Source organism: Triturus cristatus, chromosome 11 (genome assembly GCF_964204655.1).
Source record: "Triturus cristatus chromosome 11, aTriCri1.1, whole genome shotgun sequence".
NCBI lineage: Eukaryota > Metazoa > Chordata > Amphibia > Caudata > Salamandridae > Triturus > Triturus cristatus.
The window spans coordinates 1,045,945,967-1,045,961,369 of NC_140594.1; the positions used below are offsets into that span (position 1 = coordinate 1,045,945,967).

Sequence of the window (15,403 nt, forward strand, 5' to 3'; positions counted from 1 at the left end):
AGCTGCTCCACTGCTGTACATGATACATTTTGGAGAAAACCCAAAATTGGATATCTTCTTTTCTTCAAAAACAATGACAAAATTTGACTCATACCGGAAAAAACAGGACAAGAAAAACAGCACAAGAAAACAACTGAAAGATAGTAAGTAATATCCATGGTTACAGGTAATAGGGTATAGCTGGGTTTGAGGTACTGGGATATAAGAAGCTTCTAGGTATTACAGTAGGGTAGAGGTGCTAGGATACAAATCCACAACAGTGCTAGATTACAATTGAGTAAAGGTACAGGCTATAGGCAGAGGAAGAACTAGGATAAAGCTGGGTAGAAGGCCTAGGGTGCAAGCAGAGACACTAGGGCAAGGGCACATACCTAAACCGAGGTGCCAGGACATGCAGAAAAATACTAGGGTAGATGTTTATACATATATTAGGCTAAAAGCAATGTATGCAGGAAAGATGTTGCTAGGATCTAAGCATGGATAGAGGTCTAGCTAACCAACAACAATGAAAGAAAACACCCAAAAAAAGAAACAAGTGTATTGTTTGGTACTAGAGGAAAGAAAAAGACTACAAGGACATTTAACATGAAGGGCAATCACCAGGATGGAGTTGATATATTGAGAATGCCATCCGTGTGAAAAGAATTGACACAGGCTGGTGGCAAAAGATTCAGGAACAGGTTTCTACAAGTAGGTTTTTCACTGGAATCCCATACAAGCAGTAAAGAATGCAGACAGGAGGCGGAGAGTGTTTACGTCAGGCAAAGCACCAGGAGCACCTGTAAACACCTTTGACACTGCAGCTAAAAAGGACAGTCTTTAGAGTGGCTATGTGGCTGCCCGCCACACAGTATCTCAGAAACTGGGCATGTTCATAGAAACCTGTCTTTGCTCTTGTAGATAAGCATTAACTCCTCCATAGCGGTCTTTATAGTGTACAGTACACCAGTCAGCAAATAATCTTTATCATGAAACTTTAATGTGCAAGTGTCAATCACGCTAAGGACTGGTCCCCAACGACACGCAGTTGAATCTCCTTCCCCTACTGGTACTCCCCCAGCCAGACTTCCTACATCTCATCATGGGCTTCCTAATGTGACAACTGAAGAAAAACAAAAGAGAGTACAGAAAAAGATGTGAAGATTTATAATTCTGCTGCTGTAAGGAGGATTTACATTTCAAGATATCTTGGGGTCTGGATAAATGCAAAATTTGGCAACTTGTTTTGAGCTTATTAAGAAAGATTTGAGAAATCAGACCTTCTAGTGAAAAATGAAATAGAATGGGACAAGCAGTTGCTAAACATGGAATATTATGAAAGTATGCATGATATCAAAGTGAGGAGAGGCACGGCAATATCTGGCGATGGACAAAAATTACAAAAGCAAGAGGACAGATAACGTGACAAATGTGTCTCTACTTTACCAGTTACTAAAGTAAACATACAGCAACTTAGAGGGCGAACTCAAACCATGAAAGAGGACCATGAGCTGCAGCATATAATTATTACACATGCATACTGTGAAGATTAACATACAATGGCAGGGTGACACCGGTGTAAATTAGAACATTCGTGAAAGTGGGACACAACCAGTTTGTGGAAGCTGACTACAGTGGGAATGTAGAATACGTGACCAGCTTTTCTTAGTTGGTGAAGGATGCCCGGCCAATATCGCAAAGAGCTTGCAAGCCCGATCTCGGCATTTATCCGGATTCTGACCAAAATGTTTGCTGTAATGTGCTGGTGTAGGATCATCAAAAGTATGGGTCTTTACCAGTAAGCAGCATTTAGAGTGGAGCAGAAAAGATGAGAACAAGTAAGGGTTGTCCAGAGGCAGCTACCACATCACCGAAAGGCAGTACCATGAAGGCGTGGTTTCCCTCAGCAAAATCTTCTTAATGTTTAGCAGACCGGTGAGGGCTAGTAAAAATAGGACAGTCAGTCAGTATAAATTTGTCAGTCTTTAGTTTTCAGCAAGGAACTCATCTGGCAGAAAGTTCCTGATGTGTGGAGCACAACAAGAGATGGCGAGATGGAGTGCAGAGTCTTCTGGAATGTGCATTACACTAGTTTAAAGTGCACACGCTTGTGAGATACACATTGAGGTTTTGCAGCAAATGCATACATGTATATATATTACACACACACACACACACAAAGTCTCTGAAAAACACTGCAAAGATCAGTCTGAGGCACAGCCTTACATTTCTGTGTAGGCAAAGTTAATACTGTGCTTCTCTCGACATATTGGATTTGCTCTCAAGCATAAGGTTCATGGTTTTGGTACTCAATACCAACCTGGACAATATCTCAAATGGATCTCAAACAGTGTGAGGGCTGAGTCTCATTTTGAGTGGTTGGAGAAGAGAGGAAATGAAATACAAAAATCCGATTGAGGTACAATATAGCAACAGAAAAGGAACAATATGAAGCAGTTCCTTTAATCAATCAGATATTGCTGCAGAAGAGAAGTGCTTCTAGGCAAAAAGCTGAACTTTGTACTTTTCCAATCTGGTTCCTAGTCAGCGGGACAGACCAAGCATTCCAGCCCAGGAATGGTTACTCTATACAGGAACAGGTGAGAAAACTGGACAATGACAGCCATGCGGATAGTGATACGAAACCTCGCAGATATGGACCATAAATTTGAGCGCAATGAAGTCCTTTCGAGGAGGACTGTCAGGCTTAAGACAGCTATATGATGTTGAGAGGGGGGGGGGGGGGGGGGGGGTGAAACCCCCACTTGTCAAGTTGTGAGCGTGCCCTTTGATGTGAATGATAATTTTGCCTATATTACCTTCTGCAATACCATTGCGCTGACATTTTCCAATCTGGTCTAACTGCGAAGTTGGTATATTCTGCATGGGAAAGGGAGGGGGAGGGATGGCATTTTCATTTGTAAATTGAGGGGGAAAAAAAAAATGGGGATTTTTTTTTATTTTTTTACAACAAATAATGTTAAGACCTGTCTGGCTCTGGAACACTTGATCTATTAAATAGCGCACTTCGGAGATCGCGACTTGTCCACTATAAATAACAACTGCAAGCAAGGTTCATAAATCGGGCATTTAAGATGTGGCTATAAAAAGCACCATGTGTCCTAATCACGCAATGACTCAATGGCTAGGCAGAATTAGATGTTAAGGTCCACAAGTATGGTGAGTCAATTTAATATGTACGCCTAGGAAACATGGTCTTTCAAGCTGACAAAAATGTAAAAGACAATGCTTTTAGGTTCTCACAAAGTGCAAGGGTGGCCAAAGAAGCATACCTTATAACTTCACAAATAAAAAATGAACAATTTAAGAATAAGTTTACCTACAAAAGAGCAAATATTTTTCACCACAACCCAAAACGGAGAATGGATGCAAGGTTAAAAAAGTCATGACAGCAAAATTCCAAGTAACATGCAAACAGACTAATCTTGCCTCGACATCTTTTTTGTGTACCTGATCATTTAGCCAATTTTGACCATCCAGGGTTGCAAGATCATCCATATCGAGCATATGCTTGTTATAAAAGACCCGAAAATTGCACATTGAGACTTTTGTATGCTTTGCACGGAATTTCATAATCTCCTTCGTAATAAAGACTTTCCTGCAATACAAAAAAATACAAATCATAAAGCTTAAGGTAAGTATTCCAGAATCTTTTTTATTAAAAATCTGTCACAAACCTGTTAGTAAAATCTTCATTGAAGACTTCCTTTAACCTCGCTAGAACATCCTTTTCACTGAGTGGTATTAAACTACCATATTTCTTCATAATTTCATTCAGGAACCCTGCCAAAAAACGAAAAAAAAAAAAACAGTTAAGGACTACTTGTATAGTGGAGCATAGTTTAGTATCTAGTGGGGATGTGGAAATCACAAATGTAGTTGTGCAGCTATTAAAAAACGAGCCCATATGAAGAGCATTTATTTTTAATACACATTTCTATTATAAAATGCTGGAATCCCTATAACATGGTTTTCACTTTGGGGAACTCAAATTTAGACACAGCATGTTCAAAATGTGAAAAATGCCAACAGGACCCTACTAGAGAAGTTAAAAAAATTATTATTTACATCTATTTTTTTGGGTCGAGGCTAGCGTTGCAGCGCGCATGCGCTGCTCGCTCTGCGAGACATGCTGTGTAGGGGTATGTTGTTGAAGTGCTGTGGAAGCCTGGGCCCACTCTCCACCCATATTTGTAATTGGCTGGTGTCAATGTTCTTGGTAAACGCTGGCTTCCGATTTATTATGAGGCTTGTTAGTCCCGCCTCAGTACCGCCCCGTCTCCATTTGTTGCTGCCCATAAGGACTGGACCTTTTACTTCACTCCTAACATGGCATGCTTTATCCAGTGGGTGAGCACTAGTTACTTTAACAATGACAGCGGTCCTACTGTAGACACGGCGTGTTTTGGTGCCTTCTTAACTCCCCCTGCCTCCTGTTCTAGTCTTCTACCCCCGTTGTTTGTGCCTTCAAATAACCCCCCCGCCGTCCCTCCCATTGTCATGCCTACCATGCCTTCGCACTCACGTGGTCTGTGATCACTACAATTTGCAAAGCAATTGGTCTCGTGTAAATGAGAGTCCTATTGCATTGCAAATGCTTGCTGTGACCGTGGGGTTTAGACAAAGGGCAGAAACAGACTCGGAAACCTTTAAGAATGAACCGGGATTTGCCTTTCTTCCAGCAGATCCTAATTAGTTATCTTTCAGCGTGCTGAGCACCTGGCCCCACAGATAACCAGGGGGATGGGCGGGTGCCAAGAGTCCAGTAAAGACGCTGCAGGACCGAATTAGTACAAACCTTGCTGTTCCTCATGCAATGCTGCAGATGTACAGCACGGGCAGCCACTCATGCGGTCCGATTGCAGCGTCGCTTAATTCAGTCTTCGCTTGCAGCTCATAACGCGTTCATTAATGCACGGGCTGGCTGTTGAATTATAAATAGGTCGGTTACAAACCTGGCTGCCTGGTATCCTTGCCAACGGGACAATCGTGTACACACCATGAATGGCTGACCCCGAAAAGCCCAGGGGCAGACTCTGGGCACTGCCCGTGGTAACCCAGCATCACACACTGCGGCGCTGGCCTCTGATGGCGGCCTTTCAGAAGAGCAGTTTTTTTTCGGGCACAAGGAAGGACATAGCTCATTTTTTTTTTCATTTTTTTTAAATGGTTACATTATATTTATATATATATATATATATATATATATATATATATATATATATATATATACATACACACAACTATATATACACACACACATATATATATATATTATACACACACATATATATATGCAGCCGCCAACAATAATTGTGTGTTGATAGATGTGTTTCTCTAAATGTACATTACAGTGGGTTGTCTCTTGAATGTACCAAGTGCCTTAGTTCAATAATCGCACACAAGGGAAGTAGCTACATTGGCACATGCTGTCCTTCACATCTGATGGACAGAAAAATGGCTTTGCTGGTTATACACTAGCTGCTGACATTTGCTGTGAGGTGCAGTTGGAATCCCAACAAGCAGGGATTTAAGTGGGCTGGGTCCTGCTGGTGCTCAAAACCACAATTCTAACAGACATTTGCAATGCAATAGGTCTACGCGAGTTTAAGCTATTGGCATTTTAACTGACAATGCCTTTTATTTAGGTTTCAAAAACAAAAATAAAAGGCTGTTATTTGCAATGTAACAGCTCAAACTCGCGTAATTGCGAGACCTATTGCATTGCAAATGCTCATTTTAATATGCACTTAAATATTTATTGTGCTGTGAAAGATTTGGGGCACTAGCTACTCGCACAATGAAGATTTGACACACCAATTTAGACTTTAAAAAAATAGGGATATTAATAAACCAATCAGACACACAATAGAGTAAACGCAAGCTTGGTCTAGGACTACAGATACATTTCATTATTTAAGGATTTAAAACAAGCATTTGCAATGCAATAGGTCTCGCATTTTCGCAAGTTTAAGCTATTGGCATTTAATGACTGCCTTTTATTTACGTTTTAAAAACCAAAACATTAATAAAAGTAATTGTCAATTACAATGCCAATAGCTCAAACTTGCTTAAATGCGAGACCTATTGCATTACAAATGCTTGTTATAAGTGGTTAGGTTTTTCTGGCTGATGACACAGCTGTGTTAAAGTAGTAACGCATTCCATCGGTTAGTTTCCCAGTAAATATATGATGTAGCAAGTACACTGCTGGTTGCCCTAACAGCCTATTATTGCATTTTCAGACTGCGTGGGTTTGCGTTTCTATTTCGGTCTTAATGTGTACTATTGTAATGCAAGGTAGTTTAGCCAAAAAAATGAATAATTATACATCCGTCTTTCAATAACTTTAGATTCTTTTACTATAATTTAGATTACTGAATGTTTGCTGTCTCGGATCACGAGAATAAAATGGACACACTTTTAAAGGAGGTACACTTTAAAGCTACACTCGTCAAACATGGCAGCAAAGGTTTACTGTTGTGGAAAGTAGAAAATAAGGTTGTGAATCACTTCTCATCAGCATCACACAAGCTGAGTGGCACAGTATGTTAATACCCACGTACCCAAAAGAGTAAGAATTCCCTTCGCGCAGCAGAGGGCCATCTGCAATACTGTACTGAAAACTCTACAGACCTGGTTGGTGCCCAGCAGACATTCCTGCATGAACATGCACGAGAAGTTGGGGGGGGGGGGGGGTTAGGCAGGGCAATCCCTTCCTTAAACATACCAACTCCTCCCTCTCTTCAAAGGTGCCAATGCCGGCAAACAAAGAACACAATTGCCTGAAATCAGCAGTGATTTCTGATTAACACGTTTCACAGACACAACAGACCCTGGCTCCAAAGGCCAGCCTTTTGTTCAGTGAAGTTCTGTGCACCCCTCCCACCCCCAATGGCCCTCCGGTGGGATCCATCTTGGCGAAAAGGATGTGCTGTTAGTGAAAACATCCAGAGCACAGGGAAGTGGAGCAGCACTCGGGTGTTTCCAGGGAGCAAATGTACTCTGGACATGGCGCGCCACTCTGGCTTTCTACAGCCGTTGGAGTGGAAAAGAGTAAACTCTTCATCGTTTCGTCATGGCTGGTATTTTATAGAAGGTGAAATAAAATTGGGTGCAATTTTTTTTTTTAAAGCGCCTGCTGCTTTCTGACAGGTAACATTTTCGGGGTGTTAACGAACACAATTGTGTTGGCATCTATCTTTCATGAGGATGTTCAAACATCTAAAACATGGTTCCATGACCAGAGACACTGCTCAAACGTACCACACTTAAAAGGCAGTAAAGTAAAAGTACCGGAAGCGGAGCCAATGAAGTACAGGTACAAAGAAATGCATGCAATGAAAAACAAGAGCAAATAAGTGTGCACACGAGTCCTAGTTAAAAGAACCAAAGCAATCATTCCCACATGATGGGCTGGGCAGAAAGCAACTAAAATGTACCCCATCTAATGCGTGGTGTGTCGATGTTGTGAGGGCTAGTCGGGAGGGGCTCTGGAAGAGAGACTCGACATGAGGCTCTTTCAATTTACAGTGAAAGCACTTGTTGTACACGTTTGTGTAATGAAGGGAGCCCAGTGAAGCAAAAGGGAGGAAGGGGTTAAGGGTGGGTGCATGATGGAAGGGTGGCTCTGTGAGGCCGGGAAACCAAGATAAACCTTGTAAAAAAGCTTAATGCCTGTAACCGAGGATGTGGCTTACCATCCAATGCTGCTGCCTTTGTAGCTGGCGTCTTGTAAGTAAATAATTCTTGGGATTGCTAATGAAAGCACCCAATTTAGGACACTAGTAAAAGGGGGTGGCAAATGGTGTTCACGGGCGCTTTGATGTCCTCAGTGGCCGCGCGGCTCACTGAGAACATCAAAGCGCCCGCGAAATGTAAGTGATCGCAATCGCGATCACACTTCAAAGCGCGGCCGTGTGGCAGGCGAAAGTGAAAGAAAACGAGTGCTTTCAGGCCTCCAAATGGTGCGCGCGCCCGGCACACATGCACTGTATTTGGAGGCCTGAAAGCACTCGTTTGCACTTCCAAAACTCGCTTACTATAAGTCTCGCCAGAGCAGCGCTAAAGCGCTGTCTCAGACGAGACCTAAAAATATATTGAGTAAAGTATTCTAAACAACTTACACCATGGTTTATCTAAATAGATAAGTCTGCCATTGATATTACCAAAAGTCTGATGCAGAGTCTTGAAAGGGCCAGATTGAGCAAAAAACTGATTTAGTAACATTGCATATTAACATAGGAGCCTTATAACATAGTACTTAGGGTCATGCCAATGAAAGGTTTAAGGAACCCTACATCAACTCTACTTTAGGGAGAAGACCGATTTTGCCATCTTAACCCTTTGAATGCTCAGGACGGAATGGTTCAGTCAGGAGCGCCAGTTCTCCTGTGCTCATGGAGGAACCATTTCTTCATGAGTACGGCAAGGAAAATCCCTCTGCTGCAGACAGCAGAGGGTTTTCCCATTTTTTTTGTGCTTTGGGAAGTTGGGAAGAGCTTACCCAACCTCCCAAGGCCTGTTAGGGCTATTCATTGCAATGGCGACTGCTGTCATCATTACAATGAAAACTAAACTTAGTTTGTTTCGGTGCTTGTGGGCTATATCAGCCTCCCGAGCACCGAAACGCATGGGAGAAGTATTGTTTGAATACGGAGAATCGCAAAATGGGCATGCCAATGCCCCCACCCCCAAAAAAATGCCACTGTCTTCATGCCCCCCCCCCCCCAGGAAGCAGATGGGAGTAGCCCCTGATGTTCCCCCATGGTTGGGGGGGGGGGGGGGGGGGGAACGGGGGGGGGAGGAGAAAGCCCACAAGGCACCGGGGTGGAGGCTGCCCAGAATGGGCATGCCAATGCCACCACCCCAAGATAAATTGCCAGTCTTCCTGCCCCCTTCCCCACGGAGGCAGAAAGGGGCAAACCCCCTTATCTGGGGGCCAGGAAGCCCAATCGTCATCAGGGAGTATTTATTTTTTTTAATTCAGGGGCGTGAGCTGCCCAGAATAGGCATGCCAGTACCCCCACCACACACCCGAAAATGCCAGTCTTTCTGCCCCCCTCAGAAGACCGGGGATGTCAGAGCCCACTAGGCGCCAGCGATTACGCTGGCTTTTTTTTATGCGTGGGGGCTGCCCAGAATGGGCACAACAATGGCCACCCAAACAAATAGCCACAATCTTTCTGCACCATCGGGGGCATATCGGGGCAAACCCTCGCCCCCCCCCCCCCCCGATTCCCCCCCAAGGTGCATAAAAGCCCACTAGGCACAGACTTGTATTTAGCAATGTACCTACCTGTGGATTTTGGGCCCTAGCGCGGCCGGCACATAGGGAAACCTAGCACACCTGTACATTTTTTAAAACTAGACGCCAAGGATGGGGTGAATTGTGTGCCTCTCACCAGGTTCTGTTACCCAGAGTCCCTTGCAAACCTCAAACTTAGTTTAAAAAAAAAAACATTTTCCTCATATTTCTGTGGTGGAAAGTTCTGGAATCTGCTTGGATCCACAAAATTCCACCCACCCCGCATTTCCCACAGTCTTACGATAAAAATGGTACCTCACTTGTGTGGGTAGGCCTAGTGTCCGCAACAGGAACAGCCCAAAACGCAACGTGGACACACCACATTTTCACAGTCAAAACTGACCCTTTTTTTTGCAAAGTGCCTAGCTGTAGATTTTCCTCACATTTCTGTGATGGAAAGTTCTGGAATCTGCTTGGATCCACAAATTTCCTACCACCCAGCGTTCCCCCAAGGTCACCCGATAAAAATGGAACTTCACTCGCGTGGGTGGGTCAAGTACCCTTGAACATATTGAGGAGACATCAAAATTACCCATCACAAAACAACCTGGTTTAAAAAAAAAAAAAAAATGTGTTTGATAGTTTCCCATGATGACAGCTGAGCCCGGGGCTAAAAACCCAGGTGGACCCCCCTTGTAAAACCAGTTTGATTTGTGATAGGTAATTTTGATGTCTCCTCAATACATTTTGGCCCCTTGCCTGTCACAGGCACTGGACAAACCCACGCGAGAGGTACCATTTTTATCGGGAGACCTGGGGGAACGCTGGGTGGGTGGAAATTTGTGTGAGCCCGGTAACTCTACAACTTTCCCACACAGATATTTGAGAAAATATTTATTTTTCCATCAAAATCTGAGGTTTGTAGGAGATTCTGGGTAGGAAAACATTGGGGGATCCACACAAGCCATACCTCCCTGGCTCCCCCCGGCCTCTAGTTTTCAGAAGTGTGTGGGTTTGGTAGGTTTCGCTAGATGTTTGCCAACCCCGGGACCAAAAATGCAGATGCCTCCTATGTATCCGAAAATAAACTGGTTTTGCAACGGTGTGTGTGTGTGGGGGGGGGGGGCGGGACAAGGACATGAGCTTTTGGTCCCAGGCTTGGCGGCCACCTAGGGAAACCTACCAAACCCACACATTTTTGAAGACTAGAGACCCGGGGGAGTACAGGGAGGTACGGCTTGCATGGATCCGCCAACTATTTCCTACCCAGAATCCCCTTCAAACCTAAAATTTAGCTTGGGGGGGGGGGGGGGGGACACATTTTTCTCAAATATATTTGTGTGGTAAAGTACTGGAATCTGCATGGATCCACAGATTTCTTACCACCCAGCTTTCCCCCCGGGTCTCCCGATAAAATGATACCTCACTCGCGTGGGTGGGTCAAGTACCCGCGACAGGCAAGGGCCCAAAACGTACTGAGGATACGTCAAAATTAGCTATCACAAAACAACTGGTTTTGCAAGCAGAGTCACGTGGGTTTACGGCCCCGGGCGCGGCGGTTACCTTGGAAAACTACCAAACCCACACATTTCTGAAAAGTAGACACCAGGGGGAGTCCAGCGAGGTATGGTTTGTGTGGATTCCCCAATATTTTCCTACCCTGAACCCCCTGCAAACTAGCAAATTTAGCTGAAAAAACCCATTTTCCACATGTGTGTGGAATCACCGCGCTGCAAAAATGTTCTACCCCACAGCGTTTCCCTCAGTCTCCCGTGTAAAATGATACCTCACTTGTGTGGGTGGGGCAAGGGCCTGTGTCTGGGAAGAGCCAAAAACATAGGGATTAAAGGTATAGTACTGAGAATTCTAACCGCTAATTTTTTTTTTAAAAAAATAGTTTTTAGCCAATTCGGCATTGGACACCCACAAAAGGAGAGGGGGAGGAGGCCTAGCAGCGAAAGAGTTAAAATGGTTTATTTACATTTCAAGTATATCAAAAAAACGTATTCATTGGTTTGAAAACAAGTTTTCCATATTTAGGAAGAAGATCTCTACTCGCGTAGATGTTGCTAGGATGTGTTCAAGGAGGCACATGCACCTCCACCTCTATTAAGATGCTTCTCCCAATATTTAATATTGTCCAGATTGATACCTACAACTGCAGAATGTTGTTTGGAAAGTAGATTTCAATTGAGAGCTGGGCACTAAAGGATTCAAATAGGTTTCTACACAATTCTCTAAAGTAGGGTGGTGGGCAGAAATATTCCATGTTCCTCCCATCAGGCCTCTGCATGATTTTCTCTTTATTCCATCTAGACAAAACACATCCAACTACATTTCCACTTTAAAGAGCGGCAGCCCCGATTCTGCAACCTAGATCTGTCAAATTTTTTTTTAATATTCCCTTTGACTTCAAACCCTACCTCCTCTAACATGCAACAGGTTTTAGGTATGGCAGGGACATCATAAATCTAGCTTTAACATTTCATGGTGTTAGGTTATGTATATTGACTGAACATTCACACCTGAAGACAGGGGCAAAGTTTGGTTATTGATCTTAACAAGCTCACTCAAAAGCAAAGTTTCAGGTAAAACTTCACTGCCCTTTGATAGGTATGGCGTGCTGGGCTCGTCGCCGCCCCCCCCCCCCCCCCCATTGCCTGCGTTGTGGGGCTGAAGAGGGCACCTTCATACATACAGTATGACCTTACTAAGGTTTTGGAGGGGGGGGTGACCACTTACCTTTTGGAGGTCCTAGGATGGGATATCCTACTTTTGCTACGCCTGACTATGCTCCACATTACAGAGGGGCTAGGTGTCAACCAATACAAGCACCACTTGTTATTTCTAAGCCTCACACTAGCTATACGTGATATTGCCAGAGCGTGGAAGGATGCGTCTCCGTCCTCTGTCGCAACCTGGAAAAAGAGCCTAGATTTTTCTATGGGTCTGGAAACACCAGTTTTTAAGGTGACAGGATGCACCCAGAAACATCCCAAAAGATGGAGGAGGTTGGCAGACTATAGAGGGCTTTATCTGGAACCTATTCCTCCAGCTCCTGATCGAGGGACTGCCGATAAGACTTTTGTACCGGGACACGGATTTTTAACATAATCGTCATCACATTGGAGGGCCTAGACCTATGTATCTCAGATTTATTTCTTCAGTAAGCTTACTATGGCACGTTGGTTTTAAAAAGTTGTATTTAAACATTCATATACCAAAAATGGTTTAACTGATGAACATGTTGGCATCAGGATAGTTAATAATTACTGTGTGTTTGACGCCCCTGGCAGAGCCAGATATATATCGGGCTGTCAACAATAAAATGTGTAATGGAAAAAAAAAAAAACCTTCAGTGCCCTCAAGCTATCCCCCTCCCAAAAAACTGGCCCCACTCCACAGCTTACAACTCATGTTCCAGCGCAATACTGTCTATATACCTTCTTACTTGTTAAAGGTAGGTGCTTGAGAGGTGAACAGTGGCTGCAAATTTCCATCTTACATCCTAGGCTCGTCTTCATAAGATGAACAAAAAACAAAGTGTGTCCCTCAAACCAGTTGGAGTCTAGCCATCTAAAAGGGCATTAAGTCATACACTTCATCCCATAAACAACTCAAGTGTGAATGGATAGTGCCTCACTTGGATAATCATCTACCCTAATTAAGTAGCCTAAATGTCACAAAATGATGCAGATAACATGTTACTTGACCTTAGACTAAGGAGGACAGTACATACCTGCAGATACAGAGCTAAATGCACATCTCCCCCTCTTGTAGATTTGGAGGCAAAGTTGTGTGTAAAACCTAATGAACATCTACATAGAAATGGGCTATCACTCGAAATTCACAAGATTAAATCTGATAATCTTTTAACTCCACTAGTACAGAAAGCCAATCTTATGCTCACCAACATCAAACCCACCAGACAGGTCCAGCTCCCACACTCAAAACCTTAGCACAAGTAAACAGGTAATCATAACCCACCCTTATGACCATATGTTGTACCACCTGTGATCAGGGCAATATCATTGCAACCCAGGCAATGGAAAATCCCAGCCACCCACAGAAGATGCTGAATTTTCTTACTAACTACCATTAATCGTAAAAGTAGATGATCACCTAATGTTTTATGTGTTTTACCTATCCATTTGTACCTTACCCCTAGAGTACATAGCAGAATTTACAATGCTACGGCGTTCGATTATGGCCAAGAACTGAACTACACTCCAAAGAGCAACACCCTTCATGCGAAAAGCATCAACCATAGGCACGCACCAGAATCTGAAGGGGGCAATTACGGAAGGAGCTCGTGGCTTGCAGGCATCATTCATTTCAGCAATGCAAATAGTAGCGTGCACAATTTATATGTCCACCATCTGCTAATGTTGTAGATTAACCCTTACCCTGTGATTAAATTAGGCACAGAAGTCAGAAGATAAAGAATGACATCAGAACTAGATATAGTGTTGGCCCTCACCAGTCATTAAGACGAACCGACAAGCGATCAACCTGACTGCAGGTGTGAGAAAATATAATCGTTCCTTATGAGTTTTCAGGAGTTTGCACTGGCTTCTTGTGGAGTCAAAAGTGCAGTTTAAGGTGTTTTGCGTAATAAATTGAATTCCCACGAAATTAACTTCCCATTTCTATGCGGAAAGCTGAATCCCTTCTTGACCAAGCGAGTCCAGAGACCGAAGTGCAACGCCTTCTTGAAGTCCCACAAAATCGCTGTGCACGTTTTTTTCCATTGAACTCTGGGAAAATAAGTTGACCTTTGCATTAGGTGAAGGTCTATCCAAAGTAATACAAATGTTATTCATGTGCATCTATAACCAACACAAATTCTACTTAGCAATTATGTTAGCTTTCAGCACCAGGAAATCTTAGTGTAGAACATACTTCCAGCACCAACTACAAGCAGTTAACACCAGTAATTCAACATACCTGACAAGCAAGAGCAAGTCGCTGAAAGGCAATGAAAGATGCTCCAAAGCAGTAGAACCAGGATGAATCAAAGAAGAGCTAAAAAAAAAGAGAAGACGACTAGCTGGACGTCTTCTATTGCTATGGCCAAGGATCTGGAACACCAATCAAGTTCAGACCTGCCTGTTCACAGGCCTCTTCTACTTGAGGAAAGAGCCAAATATCCTACTCTACAAGCAGGGTCTCTGCGGTGTACATTTAGCGAACACACTTCAGAAGAGTTGCCTTCTCCACTGTTCCACCTCCTTACTTCCCAATCTGCCCTGCCCCCAATAACTGGCAAACTTCCATGCCATATTTCCCTGCTCAAGTTTAAGTCTGCACTTTTCCCTCTCACCACATTCATACACTCCTTGAAAATATTTTCTATGGCACAGAGCTCAAATGCTTGGTCACATTCAGGATTTATGAATCACAAATATTAGTAGACCACACAAAGGGTTGACATGACCTATGATTTGCCTTTTCGTTCCCTAATAGCTTGGTCATTGGGGATGGGGGAGGAATAATTCTTAGTTCATGTTTAAAGACTCACTTTTAATACATATATTAATAAAGCATGATGTGGTAGGGTACCGTCATTTACAGCAGCACATTTCCCATTGAAACTGCCATGAACATTCCCATTGACGTGCAATTTTACTGGTAAAAGTATTCAGAGTACAAATGTGTGGACATTGGGTTTCAGCAAATACCATTTGCAAATTACCAAGTAAAGTGTTCCAATTTGTTTTGATTCTATTTAATCATTATTTCTAATCACACTTCAGAATTACCCCAAAAAATATGCTTTCCTAACTATCCTTTCCGTTAAATATTGGTAAAGTTAGTTCACAAGCCTTTTAAATGTTGTAATAGACAAAAATACTGCCATCCTATTGCCTTTCATTTCACATTCCTTTGTCACGGTTCACTTAAGAAAATCATTGAACTTTGCAGCTAAAGAAAGAAAATTAAACATAGAGATAAAAAGAATTAAAGACATCTTTATTGCTCATTCACTTTATGGATGAACAGAACACCTGTTCTTTGCCAGCTCAAGCCCTCTTTCAAGAAAGGACCAGTAGGCCCGAAAAATAAATCCAACTCATAGCAAGCAGGCAAGTAGATTTTGAGACCGAGAAAAATTACAACCTAAATATATAAAAATTGAGACCATTTTAATTAACA

General features: G+C 43.0%; 1 protein-coding gene across 4 annotated transcripts in view; it reads right to left on the minus strand.

The window, feature by feature from the left end:
* SENP5 (SUMO specific peptidase 5) overlaps positions 1-15,403 on the minus strand; it is a 252,121-nt gene that overhangs the window by 166,746 nt on the left and 69,972 nt on the right. For all 4 annotated transcript variants that reach the window (XM_085635312.1, XM_085635309.1, XM_085635310.1 and 1 more), the window contains exons 3-4: positions 3,678-3,783; positions 3,451-3,598 (exon numbers count right to left, since the gene is read on the minus strand). In XM_085635312.1, coding sequence (XP_085491438.1) covers positions 3,451-3,598; positions 3,678-3,783 — 254 coding nt within the window. The remainder of the gene's footprint in view (positions 1-3,450; positions 3,599-3,677; positions 3,784-15,403) is intronic.